The sequence below is a fragment of the Osmerus mordax genome, chromosome 2 (genome assembly GCF_038355195.1).
Source record: "Osmerus mordax isolate fOsmMor3 chromosome 2, fOsmMor3.pri, whole genome shotgun sequence".
NCBI classification, from domain to species: Eukaryota; Metazoa; Chordata; class Actinopteri; order Osmeriformes; family Osmeridae; genus Osmerus; species Osmerus mordax.
The window spans coordinates 6,709,822-6,730,914 of NC_090051.1; the positions used below are offsets into that span (position 1 = coordinate 6,709,822).

A 21,093-nucleotide genomic window follows, 5' to 3' on the forward strand; every position below is an offset into this window, starting at 1 on the left:
TTAACTTGACAACAAAAAAAGGATGTATTATGTAACTAAAATCTTGACATGTGAAAGTAGCCCTTGCAACATTTAGGGCTCCAATGTTTAGGTACAGTAAGCTGGGTTGGTGTGCATGCGTGCATAGGTAGGATGGGTGGTAAGAATGGACAAACATGTGCCATCCTCTAAAACCACAATGGAGACCTTGGATCTAAATGTCAGGGTTTCATAACAGATCCACTGACATTTGTGTGATGGGATTTAGCCATGGGTTAATGTGGCCAGCACCAACACACTGCATTGATGTCCATCTCACCAAGCCTGTGAAGTCAGCCTCACCATGTTTTGGGGGGCCCCCTCACAGAACTGTATCTGGGAGAGATGAATTGGATTCTATGGTGGTTATAGCCAATTAATGTCTCAGGCAGTCCTGTTTGATATGTGTGTTTGTTTTGTATCATGTAAATGCGCCTCAGGAGTTGTTATCATTTTATTTTTTGGGGAGGCGATCGGTATTAAAATCAGAGCCATGTAAATCTAATCAATTATACAGTTGTGCAGATAAAATATTGGTAAATCAAAACACATTTTCCAAAAGTCACAGTATAATGAGAAATTTAAATTGGAAACAGAAACCATTTGTTTATTATAAATGCCAGGGAGAGGTGGTGACTTGCCACCCATAAATTTTGTCATCCTTTCATTTTTCTTTTATCTCTGGCTCCAGTCCTGGCACTAGTTCAAGATTTTTAATGAACCCAGACATCTGAGGCTTCAAGTCCTGGTGATGCATTGTCCATTTGGATCAGGGACTACAGACAGGGAGCGGAGGGGATCTGGATAAGAAGATGTATTTTCATATCAAATTTGATATTCCATCGCCTTACACAGAGGTCATTAGATAATGGTGACATATGAGATTGACAGGAAAAAACACATCTGAAACATGTTGTTGGATTTTCAAACGACAAAATGTAACTAACTGTAGCTTACGCTTCATCCTGTGTCTGTGTGTGTGTTTATGTATGCGTGTGTGTGTGTGTGTGTGAACCTCACATGTGTGTGTCTGTGGAGATGGCCGAATTGAATCGAAAAATAATTGTCTGTGCTTATGAGGACACAGAGAAGCACCCCAAACCCCCCCTCTGCTCTGGCACGACCTGGAGTCGGCTGCTTTCTTGGGCTCAGAGGTTCCTAGGGGAGACCGGAATGGAAGTTGAGCATCTTGCTGTGATCCAAAGAAAGTGTGCCAAATGCTATCAAAACTGGATTAGTGGACTACAATTGTGTTCGATGAACGAGGGGGGGAGGGAGTTTCCAAGTAACCCATGAGTGGAATTTTCTAAAAACATTGCATTTTCTGTCTCTGCTATATCCATGGCAGGGTGCCCAAAAATCCCTCTGCATCAATTGACAAAACTGAAAAACGTTCTGTTTATCCGAGAAAATAATTTCTCGGGTAAAGTCGTTTGTCTTTGAAGGACAAAAATGACTGTATTCTGAAAATGACATTCATTTTTATCTAAGGTCATGAGAAAATCTCTCATGTTTCAGTTATGTGTAAAGAGAATCCATTGCTTATCATTCCGTCTGTGGTCTATCATCCATTGGGGTAAAGAATAGTGAAATCCCAAAGTCGATGTTAGTGATGAATATGTTTCAGTCCTGTGCAGAAAGATGCAGGGAAAGAGATGATCAGTCATTATAGGCCATTGGAAGTCACTGTGGATAATATCAATACACAGCTGTTGGTTAGGAACATCATCACAACAACACCTATGTTGCCTTGCAAAGTGACTGTATTGATTGAATTCAGAATAAGCCTCTGGAGTATAATATTATTCCATTGCAGTTATGACCATTTGTGGGCTGCTATGGAGGGCGGTGTTCAGTTAGTGTATAGTGACTAAAGATACATCTTTATACGAGGTGCCTCCTAAAACAGTTTCAAATGTGTTTTCCAATTGATAAAACACAACAAATCGTTTCTTGGTATAGTATATTTATGTGCCACAATGTAATATATGCCATAGCACAGTTTATTACTTATAAAAGCTATTGATTGTACATAATACAATTATTTTGGACTTTTTCAGCTCAAGGCTGTGTTTGTATGTCTGTTTTTGTTTTACTTCCACCTCTTTTAGAGGTACAGTAAGCCTCAGCAAGCTGCGCACACACGGTGGAATAGCTGTTCTCTGAATACTGACATTTGGAGCGAATCCCCTGCTGACTTAATCATGGCAAATATTGCGTGTCATTTGTGCGCCACACTCGGACCTGGCTGACGGTAGTGGTCGTAATTCACCTCTGCTGAGAGAGAGGACACCTGGGGTGAAGTGCCGTGCTGGTGCTGTAAGCTTTCTTCTCTCTCTCTCTCTCTCTCTCTCTCTCTCTCTCTCTCTCTCTCTCTCTCTCTCTCTCTCTCTCTCTCTCTCTCTCTCTCTCTCTCTCTCTCTCTCTCTCTTTATCATGCCCATTCCATCTCTTCCTATCTCTCTCTGCTTTAAGCTGCCTCTCTCAGTCCTTATTTCTCTCTGGTGAGCAGAAGGCCATCGAGTGACTGTGGAGAAGGACCATCTGTGAAGTAATCAACTCACTGAAGAGGAATTTGCATGGCTCACAGCTGATGAATAGACTCATTGGATAATATAGTATCTATTAAATGTAATAATCAGTCAACAGAACGAAGTCTAATCTTTTCTATGTAGTTTCCAAGTCTACATGATTAATTTGAAAATATCAGGTCTAATATAAGTCTCTTCAAATCATGAATATGTTTAGCATTTTTTCCACTCTATAAACGTCAATTTATGGTGGAAATGAGTTCACCACCTCCGCCGCCCGCACCACCTCCCCATGTAATTAGCGGCATGATCTGTATAACATTTATCCATACATTTTTTGCGTGTGTATGTAAAAAACAACAACTACATGGTTGCCATTTTAATCGGTTTTCTTATTACTAAAACGTAGGGAAAGTAAAATTTCAGTAGACTGTTTACATGAAGCCATGTGCCGTGTTACCGCTCATACCCGCCCTCTTCCTTTTAAAGCCAACCAGAGGGCTCCGATTGCTTACTTGTAACCAATCGTTTTGAGACCTGCCATAACGTAGGCAGAAAAAAACATGGCGCTGTACATGAGTCGAGCTGTCAGACGAACTGCTTCTCAGTAAGTCCTGATTTCTCCCCAATTCTATGATGCGGACTGTGACTACTGTACTTATCGCGAGTGACTGTTAAACAGTGTTGAAGCAGAGTTGCAATTTAGTATGGAATGTCTCATACATGCTGGCATCATAAGCTTACCACGAGGACTGATCATTTTACTGTCGGTCGGCAACACACTGACATTGTATTGGTAAATGATGATATTATTACGTTAGCCTACTGTAATAGCCCGTATGGCTGTAAAAGCTTTTACCAATTATGGCGTGATAATTCTTTTGAATGTCTGACAGCCCGTGTCACCCAAAACAGGCTAGAGAGTTGTACACAATTCTGACATTCAATGTTTAAACAGTAGCCTATTTCATTCTTTGATTATTTAGTTTCCCACTCGTTTAATCTTCTAGACAACGATGCAGCGGCAGCGTCCCGCTCGAGCTTGTCGTATGTAAGTGGGGTACAAACCTGTCCATTATGTGAGCTGTTTGAGCCCTTGAGGTTCTCTGGAAGGCTGTGCCACAGCGTAGGCAAGTGCTACTGCAGTTGGTGGGAAACTTAAATCATATTAAAGCATTACATTCCGAAATAATGCTGTAGTACTACTACATGTAGGGACATTAGATGCATGCACTGTAGGCCTACAGGGAAGAAAGGTATCACGTGGGCTCGTGTTATTGAGTTGTATCCTGTTAAATTTAAGATAAAGAGCAGGCAACTACTAGCAGTATAGAATTCCACAAAGTAGTATGTCTGTAAATTCCATTTAATAAGACATTCCCTTGATTACATGTGAAACTTTGGTTAATCTAAGGATTTGTATAATATATATAATATATATACATAATATATAATATAATTAAGCTAGACAGAAGAACTATTGTGTCTTACACTCATGGATATTATGGTTCCTTGTACTATACTGTTGGTTTTGTACATCTGTAATTCATTTCTTTGGACTATCTTAATGAGGGACTTCAAAAAGTTTGAATGTGAATTACAAAGAAGGCCGTGGCTTTAAGGCTCTAGTAATCTTCCCCTATTGGTCATCAGGGGAGGAGAGCCAGGTGGCTCTAATTCAAGGCAGATGAATTTCCAGAGGCTCTGACGACCCTGCGAATCTTCGGTGTGAAGTGACTGTCACGCCAGTGTGTGTGTTTGTGTGTTTGTGTATGTGTATATGACAGCGGCTCACATGGTTGTATTGCCTAAAGGTTAAATGAGGTTTTGCTTGGTATCTGTGATCAGCAACACTTCTGATAATAGAGGTCTTATTATTTACTTAGGAAAATTCATAGTCTATGGAGCATTTATAGGCTTGGGATTTTGTCTTTTTTATTATCACACATTTTGTAATATTTTTTGTCATGCATTAATCACACCGGAATGGGAAAGTGAAGGAACTGGAAATCGAAGGCCGCAATTTATTAGACGCCTGTTTCCATATTGAAAGAGGGCACGATGGTTTTCTCACTGTATTTGAGCAGTGGTGTTTACATGGTTAACAAGGCCTAATAGCCAGTCGAGTAGGAGTTAGAGGGAGAGGAATGTGAACTGCCTGTTTTATGGACAGCCTGGAGCTGCAGCTCCGGTCTTGGCGGCAGACTGCTCAGTGTCAAAAACACCCTCGTGTCAAAGACGCAACTGCATCCCGGAGGAAACGCGCACCGCCGCTGCTGCTATTAAGTCAACAAGTGATGAAAGTGGCCTGGAGGTTGTCAATTAGGAAGCCAGGGCCTGAGCCTGATAAGTTAATGGAAAGTTTCCCCTCCAAGTCCCTTCCAGTCCAAGAATCGTACCCGTTTTTTAAAAAGCAAAAAAACCAAAAAAAACAATTGCGTATAATGCACCCCTATAACGTTTTCAATTAAGAGAAACAGCATAAAGCAGTGCAGATACTTGGCATTTCACTTGATACACTGGGGTTTGAAGTGGCCTTTTACATAAATGGAAGGTGTTTTTTCGTTTGCCCCAGATGCTATAATGTGCCTGCTATCATTGTGCTGGTTGTTACTGTGATGGCACTTCACACTGACTTCTTAACAGTAAAGGCGTCCTGGTGTCTGCCTGTTACTGGGCCGTGTAGCTTAGTCAGATAAAAAGTACCTTAGAAAGTGGAAACTGGAACCAAAGACATAAAACAGTGAAACAGGAGTCATACTAACGGCCATCTTACACATTTAGTGAGTGATTTTTCTTAAGACTACAATGTAGACTACTGTAAATGGCTATGTACAATTTACAAAGCATTTGTTGTTTGATTTATTTTTGTCTGTGAAAAATAAAATAAAATAAATCATTACATTTTGTGGAATTTCAGTTGCAGAGTGAGAAACTCCATTTAATTAATGTCCAAGACAATTGGTTTTGATTACATTTTGCCCAGCGTATCCCCTTACTGTTGCTACACATAGAGTAAGATTATTTAAAATGTTCCAAGTCTGTCCCTCCACTCATCTGGTCTGTGTCGGAGTAAAGCTGGTTTTGGGCTTTTGGGCTTCCCGTAGACAAATAAATGAGGGCTGAATAAACAGCAATGTGTTGACACCTCATTTCCTCATTGGTTGGTGGCCTTAATCCTGTCAGGCAGGAAAACAACCTAGGTCCCCCATCGACTTGGCCTAGGCAAAAGCATTTGACAGTGAGCATCAGTTTGAATGCCTTGATCATATTCAGATTAATATTAAAGGATGTAGCCAATATTATGTAATAGATACTTTCTGCACAATTGTCACAAACTAGTCATTTTACACTACAAGCTATAAAACCAATTTTTTTAATTTAAGTTTAAGAAATACTACAGAAAATGTCATTTTAAACATAATTTTTTTTTCATGTTGAAGTGAATTGGATGTAGCTATGTGTAACAGCCAGGTAGGCAGGCATTAGCCACCCTGATATAAGCAGACAGGCAGGCAGGCAGGTTGCGTAGAGTCAAGTCACAGCTCACAGTATGCTGGTCTTTGTCTTGGCCATCTAATTATCTTTATTTCATCCCTTTCCTGTGCTAACATCTGATTAGACTTCAGTTCTGATGAGGAAGAGAATAGCTGCTACCTTAGTGGCAGTTGTCAGAGATCCAAACAAATAAACAAAGAAAATAAACCAAAGATGGCTGGTGATTTTCCTAGATTTTCCTAGATGCAGGGATGGAAATAACCCTGTGGAAGGGCATTTGACTGTAGATCAAGAGGTTGCAGCTTAGAATATTATTATCATGCAGGAGACAAATAACGAAACCAGTTTCTAAGCTGACATTGCTCTTATTTCACTTAAAAAAAGATTGGACCTTCAGGCCCAAAAGAAGATGATCAATTATTTTGTCTGCTTAGATTTAATAGAACTACCTCGGACACACGATGGAGTGAACATCAGCTGTCGTGTGTGTGTCTGTGTGTGTGTGCGTGTTCACGGAACACATTTCCTCCTCTCTTTCCTTTTTTTCAAGTCAGTACATCAATAAATCGCTCTATTACCTGTTGTTGACCCTGCTAAGCTTGCCTTTGAAATGTGTTACAGAGCATTAAGTTAACACATGTTGCTGTGCGAAAACAAAGCCTGGGCCAGGGGCTGGGGAGCCAGCTGAGTAAACGGGGGTTTGGGGGGGGGGGGGGGGTTTCAGAGAATGACAGAGAGAGAGACACAGAAAGAGAGAGAGGGAGAGAGAGGGAGAGAGAGGGAGAGAGGGAGCGAGAGAGAGAGAGGGAGAAGAAAGGAGAGACTTGGAAGGAAAGGGACGCGGCGACAGCGCCGCACTTGTCCCAGAGCTGACCGCAGCAAATCCACACGGCCAACAGATGGACCTGTTACCCCGGGTCCCCTCCACCCTTCCCCCCTCTCCCTCACCCACCCTTCCCCACCCTCTCCGAGTCCAAAAAACAGCCAGGCCAAAACAAGTGCCTCTCCTCTGGCCCCCGGTGCCTTTGATCACAGGGCTCATCTCTGGGGGCCAGGAGCAGGCCTTCCTCCGGCCTCCGCCGAGCACATGGGAGCGCATCTGTACAAACACGGCCACGCAGGAGGAATGTGTGAACAATGCAACAAAAGAATCTTGTTCTGGAGGCTGTGGTGGGGCCGGGGGAGAGGTGTGTTGGGGGGGGGGGGGAAGGGTTGACGGCTGGTTTATGTGGTTAAGAGATTGAGCGTGGTGGAGGGATGGACGACCAAGTTGGGGAAATACGCCGTGTTTTTCATGACAACAGAAGAGCTGGGATGAAGTAGTCCAGAGGAAAATAGACCTGACCCTTCTCAGGTCACACTGAACAATGGCTGCCAGTGAGGCCACGTTCTGAAAACGAGAAAATGGTCGACAATGCCAATATTTTTTACCTTCTTAAGAAGGTTATATATAAACTATTATTTCTTGGGATGGGTGTCACTAGAAATGGCTGTGCCTGGGACACCAGCAGCCATAGGTTGGCCTATCAGTCAGGCTGAGTCTGTTCACCGTGGGATACACACCTAACCAAAGATACCGTACACCCAGGCCTGTCTCTCTCTCCTACAGTATGCGTCCTTATTGGCATGTTTCACCTCAATTTGTATTTACTAAAGCTAATTCCCTGTGAACATAAGTAATTCCCTGTTTATGGCCACCCATTTAGGTTGAATGCTGGGACATTGACCTCGTGTGTAAAGCCCACCCAAGCCTCAGTAGCTGGGGATAAAGGCCTATTTAGTCCCACTGTATTGGAACATGCTCTGTAGGCATGATTAGGATCCGCTAATGGCCCCCTGAAAGACGAGCGCTGGCCTGGTACTGTATAGCCCACTTACTGTTAACGGGCTAGCAGTCGGGGGAGTGTGTGTGGGCCTGTTGATTACTTCCAGGTTCTCCGGTGAGTCAGTCTGTCTGTCTGTCTGCCCCTCCACAGTCTGTGGGGGAGGGGGGAAGGGGGAGGGTAGTGTCGAGGGGGGGGGGGGGGGGGGGGCAGTTCTCGCTACGTGGAAAACGTCCGACGCCCTCCAAAACTGTCATGGGGTCAGGGACTGTGAGAAAAACGCCACCTCAACTTATCTCTCAGTCTGCTCTCTCTCTCTCTTTCTCTCTTTCTCTATCTCTCTCTCTCTCTCTCTGTCTCTCTCTCTCTCTCTCTCTCTCTCTCTCTCTCTCTCTCTCTCTCTCTCTATGTATATATATATATACCGTCCTCTGTTCCCCCACTTCCTCCTTCTGTTCCTCTCTCCACTGTCAGGGCTGTGCTTTTCTCTGTCTCCTGCTCGTCCTCCCACGCCACCTGGGCTGGCTTACCGCCAGCGTTGGTAGGCTAGGCCTGTGCCAGGGCGATGAGGGCTAATTTACCCAGCATTTCCTGTCTGAAGTACACGTAAAAACACACACACACACACACACCCACACACACTTAATGAGTTGGGGAACTGAGTTTACAGCACACTGAGTTTGTTGACTAGGCTTGGTGTGGTGCTTTAACTGCTATACCTGTGTGTGTGTGTGCGTGTGTGGGGGGTGTGTGTGCGTGTGCACGTGTTTGTGTGCTTCTCTCGGTAGGTTTCGTCCTGTCGTCAGAAAATGTTAGCGGTTGCAAATTGATGCAGTACCTTGCCTGACCCCTTGGTGTCAGTGTTGACAGCGATGTGTGGAGAGGAGCGCATCGTGACGGGTTGGTGTTGTGCTTTAACTGTGTGTGTGTGTGTGTGTTTGTATTGGTGTGTGTTTTATGTGTGTATCTGTGTTAGAGATGTCTCCAGAATGTTCTAGTGGAACCTTCCATCTCATATCTGACTGTTTGTTAATGAGAGCCAGACTGAGCAGTTCATTGATTGGCTTTCTGAGGTGTCTTCTTCTTTGCCCAACTGTCAACAGCTTCAGCAGGTAAAACTATGCTGCTCAACTCAGCTGTTTACTCGCTGCAGCACTTTTATTTCCACTGAAGAAAATCTTTATTTTATACCTTTTGCAAAGGTTGTGATTGAATTTTTACATTTTTCCATCATGATTTAGTGAAAAAGAAATCTTCCTAGTCTACTACGAAGAGGGAATTAGGGAGTCCATATTAGGTGATGTTAAATACCCTCCCCCATCCTTCAGTGTTTAATCTCATGAATTACCAATGCTGTGTGCTAAGGCTATGTATAATAAAATACCAGGCTACTCACAGGACGAGAATATTAAAATGATAGTCCTCGTGGTTCGGAGCTGTGTCCCCGACTTTAATGGCCATGCAAATGCAATATTAAAAGAACATAAGCAATAAGACGAGAGCTAATAATGGACCTGGTTTCCCATGGAGAAGCTCATGTAAATGGGGAAATGGAACCCCGAGGACTGGGGAGAGAAAAGGGTGTGGCGATGTGTGTGTGTGTGTGCGTGTGTGTGGAGATGCCCTAGCGATAGGTAAAGAGAAAGTGAATAGGTGATGGGGGATATTTTGAGTCTTAAATCTGCTCCACCTGTCCTCTGGGCTACTTGTGATCCGTCTATCTCTTTATGTGAGCTTATCACCAGCCACACACACACACACACTTGCACACACACCGCATCCATCCATCGTGCATCACAGTTCATTCGAAGCAGATTTCCCCCCATGCCACACACAGGATCCATCGTCAGAGCCCGGGTTTCACCCCATCGTCAAAGCAGTCCTTATTCAGCAGACAGGGCCCTCTGTGCCCTTCTCCTCATCACTCGCCCCTAATGGGCCATGCACATGGCCTATGTGTTTTCATCTGTCCCTCTCTCGCCCCTCTCTGTCCTTGGTTCATTCTCAATCCATCCTCTCTCTCTCTTTCTCTCTCTCTCTCTCTCTCTCTCTCTCTCTCTCTCTCTCTCTCTCTCTCTCTCTCTCTCTCTCTCTCTCTCTCTCTCTCTCTCTCTCTCTCTCTCTCTCTCTCTCCCTCACCGTGTCATGTTTGTTTGGCTGGCAGAGTTTGTTTGTTTATTGTTTCCAGATGGCAGACGCAGACTTCATTTGTGTGGCTTTCAAGTTTCCCAGAGAGCTTTTTACTGCCTTGGCTCAAGCGCTTATCCTGTTTCCTCTGGCCTGGCTTTATGATGGGCCCTTATACCTAGCAACTGGAAACGACTGTCACAAGCAGTCGGGTTGTCGAGGAAGTAAAGTCTCCGTCTTTCTCGGGGTCTCTCTCTTTGGCTCTCTCTTCTCTCTCTTGTCGAGGAGACCCATCTCCCAGGAAGATGTTTCCATCGTGGAAGTTCACTGCGTCATTCCAAGTCCCTTAGTTCCATGTCAGGAAAGTCTGTGAGATTGAGACCGTTTTTTGGGGGGGTGTTTCTGAAGACCCTTTTGGGTGTAGATTCTCATGTGATAAAATAAACCCCCGACACACAGTACACAGACAGATATAAAACACTATAACCCCACAGGTCTTCTCACTACACCAATAGTTCGCCGTAAACAAAACGGTTTAAACGTTTGTTCGCTGGAAGTATGAGTGCAGAATTGATTAAAAGGACATTACACCCACAGCAAATACAATTTTAATAATTCCTCTAACAAACAAAAAAAGATTGTTTTCACAGAGGAAGACGATGAGCGTCCATCACACAGCGGTGGTCACCCACTCAGACTGTGTCATAAATGAAGCATGCACTTGCATTCCTAAACACTTTAGGCTACTTTCTTGTTTTTAACCTTCAATAGAAATTGGGCAAAAATGATCTATTACAAAACATTTTCTTTCCTTTTGTAGACGTTCTGTGAGGGCCTGTGCATTTCAGACTGGAATGAATGACAGTGTCTGCTGGTCTTCATAGACAAACTGGCCTGAATTGGCCTAGTCTAGCCTTGTCCACACTGATCTGGTCAGACCTATACTATGCCTGGGTCTCAAATGGTTTGATCTGGCCAAATGTTTACATTCTTGTCCAGCCTGACTAGGTCTAGTGTGGCCTAATATTGCTGGCCTGGCCCAGTCTAGGATGATATGGCCTGGTCTGGGGTTACCTATCTCGTCCTAATCGTAGCCTTGCCTAGCCTTGCCTTGTTGCTTAGGTTGTACTGACCAGTCCTAGCCTAGACTAGCGTAGTTTACACTACCCTTGTCTGGTCTGGCCAGTCCTAGCCTACCCTAGTTTACACTACCCTGGTCTGGCCAGGCCTAGCCTAGTTTAGACTACCCTGGTCTGATCTGGCCAGGTCTAGCGTACCGTAGTTTACACTACCCTGGTCTGGTCTGGTCTGGCCAAGCCAAGCGTAGTTTACACTACCCTGGTCTGATCTGGCCAGGCCTAGCCTAGCGTAGTTTACACTACCCTGGTCTGGTCTGGCCAGGCCTAGCCTACCCTAGTTTAGACTACCCTGGTCTGGTCTGGCCAGGCCTAGGCTAGCCTAGTTTAGACTACCCTGGTCTGGTCTAGCCAGGCCTAGCCTACCCTAGTTTAGACTACCCTGGTCCTGTCTGGGCATCATTAAGTCAGACCTCCATCATTTATTTACAGGAACTCAGGAGGGGGTGCAGTGGGAGAGGGGGGGCTGCCACCCCAGTAAACGTGGGGGAGGACGTCTTGACTCATCGGATGTGGTTTAAAAACAGCGCTAATCAAAGCGGCCGGCTATATAAAAGGCCCGGCCTGCCCCTTAAGAAGGTCTTTTTCTCCAGGCCGTCATTGAATGAGTGATTACCCTGGCATTCCAGTCTCGCTAATCCCATTCCTAGCAGTGATTTAACCCAGGGAAACAGTGGCCAGGACACCCCCTCTCTTGGCTTACCCCGTCAAACCACTCACTGGACGACGGAGGAGGGGAGAAGTCAACTGGCTCCACAACACAGCGTACAGGGTAGCTTGGTTCCTGGTGCCTGGATATTAACACACACACACAGAGGCACACACACACACACACACACACACACACAGAGGCACGCACACACACACACACACAGAGAGACAACAGCTTTTGTCCCCTAGTTAGCCAGAGTGCTGGGTGGACTTGTCAACGGCAGTTTCTCTTGGTGCGTGTCGAAGGGGGAGGGGGACTGTGGTCTGACGTCAGCTGTAATCGCAGGCTGATTAGTCGTGTGTTAAGGAGATGAGAGGGTCGGAGGTGGGGTTTAGGGATGCAGGGAAAGCTGCCGGGGAGAAGGGAGTATTACACTGGAAGGTGTAAGGATAGAGGGAGTAGAGGTTTATCACTGCTGGGGGGGTTGGGGTGTGTGTGTGTGTGTGTGTGTGTGTGTGTTGGGGGACGGGGGGGTGTACTTTGTCCTAGTGACCCGCAGATGACCCTGTGGGAGAAAAGACCTGAGCTGAACTATCTATCTGGATGATCAAGTTGGATGGGTGTGTTCCGGGCTTTTGTCACTGTTGTGTTTGACATGGGAACGAGGCTTCCTGTGATGTCTCTTGTATGAAATGCTTACGATATATGATACAAATAAATCGTGATTACAGCAAAGCTACCTTTTCAATTAGCCCATGGGGTGTCGACTGTACTGTGGTTGTGAGGCATCCAGTTCAGTCGTGCAACCCGGCCTAGTGTAATTTGTGGATTCGAGCTTGGATTTTGTAAATTGTGCACTGTAGCTTATACATTGTAGCTTGTAGACTATATTACGTAGCTTGTACACCTTGGCTTGTAGACTGCATTATGTAGCTTATAGACTGTAGCTTATGCACCGTAGACTTGACTTTATCTTGTAAAGTGTGTACAAAGGTTTAGACCGTAGCTTGTAGGGTGTATCATGTAACTTGTTTATGGTAGCTTATGTACTGTAAACTGTAACTTGTAGACTCTTACTTGACGTCTGAAAGACTGAAATTCTATCATTTTGAGACAATACTCTTTTACCTCCTGGAAAACTCATGAGATGTGAGACATGAGAGATCCCTTGTTCTCTTTAGTTTTAAGCTGACTTAAACTGTAGGCTGCTTACACCGAACAAACAGACAAACAAACAAACAGGACGTAGACAGTCTAGAGGACATATCTTTCTGATGAAGTATTTCCTGTTCTATCCACTATTAGGGCCCTATGATCTTTTGGGGGTGGGGAAATTAGTGATTAGGGATTCAAAATGGGTGTAAATTACGGGTATTATCCTAGCTATCTTTTTATCAAGACAATGGAAACATGTTTGGCTGTGTCCCAGTCACTCCTGTGAATGGGGTTTTCTCGAATCGCTTGGCAGAAGCATCATGGTTTGGCTGTGCAGTGTTGGACTTCACAGGGCAATGTTCGCCTGTTTTCACAATGAGAGACTCACAGCCCATGCCTCTCTATTTTCTCTCTGGTCGAAGGGACAAGTTGGTCTCACATCCAGCTTTTTGCCTGTTAGTGATTGATGTGAGTGTGGAGTGGTTCCAAGCTATTGAGAACTGGTGGTAGTGGGATGACTGATTCTAAATGGTGAATATCACCATGGCCTGGTAGGTGTTATTGTAGTGACTTGAGAACTCTGGACCTTCACGCACGCGCGTGCACACACACGCGCACAAAGTCAGGAAACGGGTCAGCAGTGAAGCGTTTGATGGTCTAATTAAAACCAGTGGATATTTTGGATTCATCTCCCCTGACGTAGGTTGTGTGTGTGTGTGTGTGCACGCGTAGGTGCGGACACTGGGTGGAACAAGGGAAGTTCCTCTTTGTGTGCAATGGATGGATACTCTGGCTCGTTTTCCTATTTTGCTGTGAAGTTGAAACTCCAAATATTTTGCTTTCCATTTCATAACAGGCCCCGTCATTGATACGGACGCCGGGATAGGCCGCCCCCTCCATCTCTGAGCTCGTCTGTCTCTGGGCCCCAGCATCTCTGAGCTCGTCTGTCTCTGGGCCCCAGCATCTCTGCTGTTTCACAAGCCTCTCTGGGTTCCCAGGAAAAGCACGGCCTCACGCTTCTCTAAACAGCTGTAATACACGCTTCATATTCCCTTTAAAACATGAAAGGGGAGTTGCAAAACTCTCTGTTATCCCCCATTACAAAGATAATAGAAAGATGTGAGCTGTGTTTAATGAAGAACCCAGACGCTGTTAGGGGAACCTTTTATCAGGTTGTCATCGTTCTGCCGTCGCGAAGTGTTGTTGCGATGTCACGTGATTACCGCACCGTACCGTGTTCAGGAACGCTGTGTGTTCGTCCGCTATTCAGCCGATGCTGTCGATTGTTTAAAGATGCTGTAATGAATCCATCGAAAACTCTGTGTCCATTTAGGGGGGAACCGTGTTTGGATCAAACAAACCTAAAACATTTTTAAGACTTAAAATTCTCATCTAATTATCACCTACTGGCTGATGATAAGCCAGCAAACAACTCATTACTGCTTGTCTTGGCTTCCGTAAGCAGTATTCAAAGTGAACGCTGTTAGCACCTCTGCAAACACTCTCTAATGGAGTTGTATTTTCCTAAATAAGCCACAGCTGCTAAATGCTCTCATAGATTAATGTAGGCTACTTATCAGACATTTCATGAAGACGTGTCTGTATAGTTTTTTTGTTGTTGGTTTGTGTGTGTTTCAGATGGAAGTGTAGGCTATTATGCCAGCTTTCCATCACAGCTTACGGTGCTACGTTCTAAAGCTGGGTTATGAATTGGCCCCTAAGCCATTCTTATTAAAAATATATAATAAATAAATAAAAAACGTTTGAAAGGGTGAGTGAATGGGATTTGCTGGACTCAAAAGGTCTGCTAAAAGGTTAAAGCTTATTTTCTAAATCCGACATCACTCCCAGTCCAACGCCAGACGTTGGTGGAGGTGTACACAACAGTTTCACCCAGGCAGACTGTGCCTCTGTAAACCTTGCAATCATTATGCTGGACAAGTCAGTTCATTTGAATGTCGTGCGGACACAAACAAACAGAAAGCAGCATAGCCTGTCTTTGATGTATCCAGAATGACAAAGGGACTCCCCTCCTATCAAAGGATTAGGCTACAAATAAAGACCAGGGGAAAGAGAACAAGAGAGTCTTGTGTCTCCCTGCCTCCGTGTTACGTTCATTTGGAGCGTATTTGGGTATTTTGTAATCGTGTTCTTGTGTTTCTAGTTGACTCAATGTTGTTCCTTTTCTGTATGCCAAAACAGCAGGATTTCTGCATTATTATTTTTTTCATCCCTGCACCAAAGCAAAACGTTAACTGTAACCAAACAAGTTGTAACTGGGCAGGAAATAATGTAACATTGGTACAATATTTTAGTTAAGGATTAGAGTTTGGTACCAATCAAAGCCAAATCTAAAATCCAAATACAACAAAACTTGGTTACATTGTGTTGTGATTCCGTAAGACTCGAGCTTGTGTGCACTTTGCCTGTCATAGAACGGAGGAGAACCAATGCATGTCCACACAATGTTTAGCAAACGGCTCAATACATAATGGCTATCCATGAACCTATATATGCTTAAAAAGGGAGAACAGGGTTGCCCTGATCATGTTCACGAGTAGAACGTTTAGGGACTCGAGGCATAGGTAATGATGTTCAGCTGTCTCCTCAGCCGGAGTCGGTGTCCCAGTCCCTAACCCTTCAGTGTCCTCCCTGCCCAGATGAACCATGAAGAAGGGCTCCACAGCCAATCAAAGGACGGGAGTGGACCGGGGCCCAGGCCAAGTGCCATGCCTGTTAGTGCCGTCTTCAGTGATGCGCTACTTCCCCCCGATCTTTTGTCCGTCCTCCAGGGCCACAGCTGTGGGGGCTAGGTGCTGCCCGCGCTCCCCTCCCCAAAACCTGCCGCCACGCGCTAATGCTCCCCAAACACTAAATAGGAGCATTAGACACACCGTGTTAGAGGCTGCTGGTGTCAGGGCTGGGACCGGGGGTGCGTGTCCTCCAGTCCCCTTGGTCGGACACACACGTCTTGGACATGGACACGCGCGCACACACACACACACATACAGACGCCCGGGACATTCACACACACACGGACAGCCACATGCCTCAGAAATGTACGCTCACACACACAGGCAGGGTAGATGTGTCATTACCCTGTCCTGGGGTTGTCATGTCCTTCCTCCCCCCCCCCCCCTCCCCCCCACACACACCTTTGGTTCTCTCTGCCCAGCTACCGAACAGTGCTGTGAAAATACCCACAAGGCCTTGCTTTCTGCCCATATGTAGTGTCGCAGATTTTGATTATGCACCAGCAGCATCACACCCCAGCAGGGTATAACCAAACACGCAAATTAATTCGCAGCTAAATGCTGCTATATGCAGTCCGAGAGGTAGAGAGGAGAAAAGAGAGCGAGGTACAGGGGCAGTGGAAGAGAGCGAGGAAGGGAGGGGGGAAGGGCGAGAGAGAGAGGGTAAGAGAGGGAGAGAGGGATGGAGAGAGGGAAAGAAAGAGGGATGGAGAGAGGGAAGAGCCTGAAGGCACCCAGAGCTATGTTCATTAATGTGCAAAGCAAATGGAATAGTAAAATGATAAAAACTCACCAGTGCTATCAATAGAGGGAACAGCTCTTTGATAGCACAGAATTTCAATGGGCATAAGAAATTGACCCAAATAAAATAGATGTAAAATATTCCCTGCAACTGATTAAAAATCTAGTTAATGAAGCCAACGAATAAATTCTACTTAATGAGGTGAAATTATAAGCAATGCTGTTCTCTCTCTGGGGACGAACATTGATCAGACCAGGAGTAAAAAGTTCGTCCTCGTATGTTGCAGCCAAGCCAGTCACAGAGATGACTGGAAAAGATCACCTTTCAGGAACGAGAGCTTGCGTACCGGTGAGTGTACGGTACTGGTCATGTGTCTGAATGCTTTTCAAACTCTATCCTGCCTATCACTGTCTCATCATTTTAGGACTGAAGCAGTGGGTGGTTTGACATGTTGAGGAACAGACCGTTAAACAAAATGTGAGACTACTCCCTTTCCGAAGCCTGTTCGAGAGTGAGAGAGACTGTGTGTGTGTGTGTGTGTGTGTGTATGTGTGTGTGGTACATGACCTGAGTTGAATGTGTTACCAGAGAGGTCCTAACCCTCTTCTCGAGTGCTGTCATGAATGGCTGTCTGGCTCGACGCGGCCAGCTCGCTACGGAGACGTCCCGCTCGTCGCGTCGACTTGAGTCGTAATGAACTTTAGCACGAAAGTACTTGGCCGTGACTTTGTCTCAGAGCAATGCAAATGGCACTGCCCCCCCGACGGTCTGGAATGCGCCCAGCTGGCCTTTAAAAGGTGATAATTGGAAAATACAGGATGCAGCCGGAGCCCTCGCGTTCCACTGAGTTAGCCACTGCATGGATGGAGGGATGAGAGGGAGAGAGAAACAGAGAGATGCACAGAAAGAAAGACAAAGAGATGGAGGGATGGGGTGATATTGGCGTGATAAGGAGGCGTAGACATTTGGCCAGATTCATGTTTGTTTTTATTTCCTCTTCCGTGGGAGGAACGCTCGATCCTGAAACGTTACGGTTTCAAAATGCTCCACTGACCTCATTCCTAGCTTCTTTCAATGGTTTTGTAGTCGGTGCAATGGGTTAAATAATCTCACACAAGTTTGCTCTTTACACCACAGACAGTCAGTCTGGCTCGATTAGAGGGGCTTAGATAATGTAAGACATACTAGGTCATACTAGGCTAGGTATTCCTTATGCTGTAACACTGTCGAGGATTTGCTTTATTGATATTTACCACCACCTTGAGGGGGCACTGTTGAGCCCAACATGCAGTCTGTTGGTCACTTGCTAGCTAACTTGGGAGAAAGTTTGTGGGAGAGTTGTACACTGCACTGAGAGTTGTGTACTACTATATCTCTGCACTGGACTTAAGGAGATAGAAAATTCAAGGAATGTGTTATTTAGCGGATCGTTGATTTATAGAGATTACAGTACAGCACAACTCAAGACTAAATCTAATATACATGTTCAGTCATGTAGGGAAAGTGATACCAAACCTTTAATTTTTTTTTATATGCATCATATTTAGTATGTTATTATATTTAACTGAACTGGTCACACCCACTTTAACTAAGTCAACGTATTGCAGTTGACTGTTGTGGTGGAGTCCAACAGACTATGGAACTTCTCACTTGAAATTGCTTCAATGTCAAATATGGAAAGAGTTAGCACATTTCTGGACCGTATTCCCAGCCAGTCCAAATAGAGCTGGTGTCGTCTCAACCCGCATGACCCCATGTCAGTCAGCAGATATTTCCACGCTACGCCCAGTCCACGCTCTCCTCAGGAAACACCGCAGGAAGTAGAAATGGAATCTGCCTAATGACTTCCTGTCTGGGCGCCAGCCGTGCCCCAGTTCTACTGTATTCCTGACCTCTGGCCTTTGACCCCCGTGGAATGTTCACTGCATGATTCAAACTGCCACCCTCCTCACTGGAGCCCGGACCCCCTGGCTGTCCCTAGTGGGGTCCCACTCACCTGTTCTGCTGTACACCACTGGCCCTAGACAGCAAACCTTCTGTGCTGGTCCTCCCTCCCTCCCCCCCCCCCCCGACTGTCTGTTTGCAGGTCTGTCTGTCAATCAGTCTGTTTCTCCGGTTACATGTAAACTGGCTGTCTGCATAACCTTTTGATAATGGTATGAAGGGGTTTATTTTCATCAGTAAAGATATTCTGTGATACATGATGAAGTTTCCATGTTCCTCCCTTTAGGGGAAGGAAGGGGCACTGATGTCACCTCTCATCTAACCCTGCACACACCCTACACCTAACACACACCCTGGACCACACACACACACCCTGGACCACACACACACACACCTCTCTCTTTCCACTCATCTACCCTTTTCTGTTTGGACTTTTTCCACATTTCCTCCAGCCGGCTCTCCCTCCGTCTGCACGTGCAGCCTGATGTTTGTGTGTCCCGCCGACTCCACCCTCCACTTCTGGACGTGCTGTCCAGAAACTGACCGTGATGCGATGTGGATTCAGGGTTTCACTCCCCTTCAGATAGTCCATGACTATCATGTTTCCTCTGCGTACTGTAGTCTCATATTTTGTCCCATGTCACCTGGGGTCCCATGTGACAACGTGAGTGTATATTCTGCTTGACGTTCGCATGCTCTCGATGTGTTGGTTGGGTGGAGGTTGGTGGTGGCTCGTCCTAGGATCCTCCAGAAAAGACCGGAACGTGAGACTGGGAGCCGGTGGCGACGGTTCAGCTGTCTTGCTCATGAAGGGCCTGTCAGGTACTGCCTTGCCTGTCACCCTGTGGTGAGGGGCTTTACAAACAGAGCTGGTGTTGACTGAAGGAGTTAAAGACTACTTTCACAGAAGCGGCCAAAGCCTATTATAAAGGTGATTCCTTAACCCCTGCGAAGACTGGCTTTTAATTACAGTCCCCACGCAATCTTGTTTTGGTACGGAGGTGGAGGTTGTGTGTGTGTGTGTGTCTGCATGTGTGTGTGTGTGCGCGTGTGTGTGCTTGTGTTCGAGTTTGATGGATGAGGACGGAGGGAAGGGCAAGAAGGAGAATGGCATGGAGGGGCATGACTGGGAGGAGGGAGAGAGCAAGGGGCGTGGGGGAGGGAGGCCTGTCGGTGGATTTTATCCCAGTGTCGTGGGGGGGTTAGGTGGGCTGGCTCTCAGGAAACTCCCTGGTGTGTCAAGAGCAATCGGGCCTAAGCCAGTCTTAATTAAAGGCTTGGGGCCGGGGCTGGAATGGAGGGCAGAAGCCATGCTTGTATGAATGAGCTGTCTATCATTGGAGCAACAGGAGGTGCGCCCTTTGTTCCGAAATACCTCCAAAAGCCTTCGATATTAACATTTTGCATGCCATCCGTAAAAAATGCACCGAGAGAGGAACGCTGGCACCAGACTGATTCGTGTGTGGATTTCAGTGAAACTGTGAGCTAATTTGACCAGAAACACCAGAAACATTGGTGTGGCATGACTGGTCCTCTCCCAGCAAGCTGAGCCAGTGTTTCAGAGTGATAGAATGATAGAGAGGATCGAGTGATAGAGAGGATAGAGAGGATAGAGTGATAGATAGAGAGAGAGGATAGAGGTGATCCCTCCATCCCTCGTAAAAGAGAGAGGCGGCTGAACACTCAGTGCCTATCCAAGTGTGTCAGACTGAAGCAAAGCTATTTGAGTCACTGATAAGATGAATCATTCTGAAGAATCCGTCTCTTTGCCAGTGTGTGTGTGTGTGTATGTATGTGTGTGAAGCCTACAGAGTGTATCTGTACTGTAGCCTAGGGTGTAGTAGTGAAAGGGTGTAACAGAGGCCAAAAGCCTTGTCACAGGTTCAGTCCTAGCATGCTGTCTTAAATCAATCATTTTCAAACATCATTTTCACACTAAAGGTTATTTCATCCGGAAGCTGTCAAGTTGGTAAAACTGCTGCATTTGCTGTGATTGGCCACTGGGGGGCACAGGCAACTTACCGGGAGGAAAAATGTGCACTGGAATGGAGAAAAGAAAAAAAGAAAACGTAACTTTAATTTGAGGATTTGATTCAGAATGGGTCACCTTTTTTGTCATCTGCTGAATGAAGTGGACATGTGCATGTGATCTGTCCTGATGTCTCTCCAGAGTGGCTGTCACTGGTCTCTCCAGAGTCTCTGTTACTTGTATCTCCAGAGTCTCTGTTACTTGTATCTCCAGAGTCTCTGTTACTTGTATCTCCAGAGTCTCTGTTACTGGTCTCTCCAGAGTCTCTGTTACTTGTATCTCCAGAGTCTCTGTTACTGGTCTCTCCAGAGTCTCTGTTACTTGTATCTCCAGAGTTTCTGTCACTGGTTTCTCCAGAGTCTCTGTTACTGGTCTCTCCAGAGTCTCTGTTACTTGTATCTCCAGAGGCTATGTCATTGGTTTCTCCATAGTCTCTGTCACTGGTCTCTCAGGCACACCTTTCAGCCCCTCGAAGCTGGTGTGAGAGAAGGGGTATGGGGCTACGACAGAGAAGGATCCCCCCCCCCCCCCCCCCCAACTCCCCGCGTACCTTCCCCAGACACCTGTGCTGACTCAAGGGTGCCCATCTTTGTTTCTACACTAGCGGGAAGAGAGAGAACCACCAGAGAGACAGAGAGAGAGAAACGCAAGACAGAGAGGAAGATGAGATCAAGGGAGAGAGAGA

The 21,093-nt window shown here is 45.8% G+C and overlaps 1 protein-coding gene across 1 annotated transcript in view; it reads left to right on the forward strand.

Annotated features, from left to right (window-relative positions):
• The first annotated feature begins 3,110 nt into the window (after positions 1-3,110).
• clybl (citrate lyase beta like) overlaps positions 3,111-21,093 on the forward strand; it is a 53,434-nt gene continuing 35,451 nt past the window's right edge. The window contains exon 1 of the mRNA XM_067258542.1: positions 3,111-3,156. Within this exon, the coding sequence (XP_067114643.1) occupies positions 3,113-3,156 (44 nt within the window). The 5' untranslated portion in view covers positions 3,111-3,112. The remainder of the gene's footprint in view (positions 3,157-21,093) is intronic.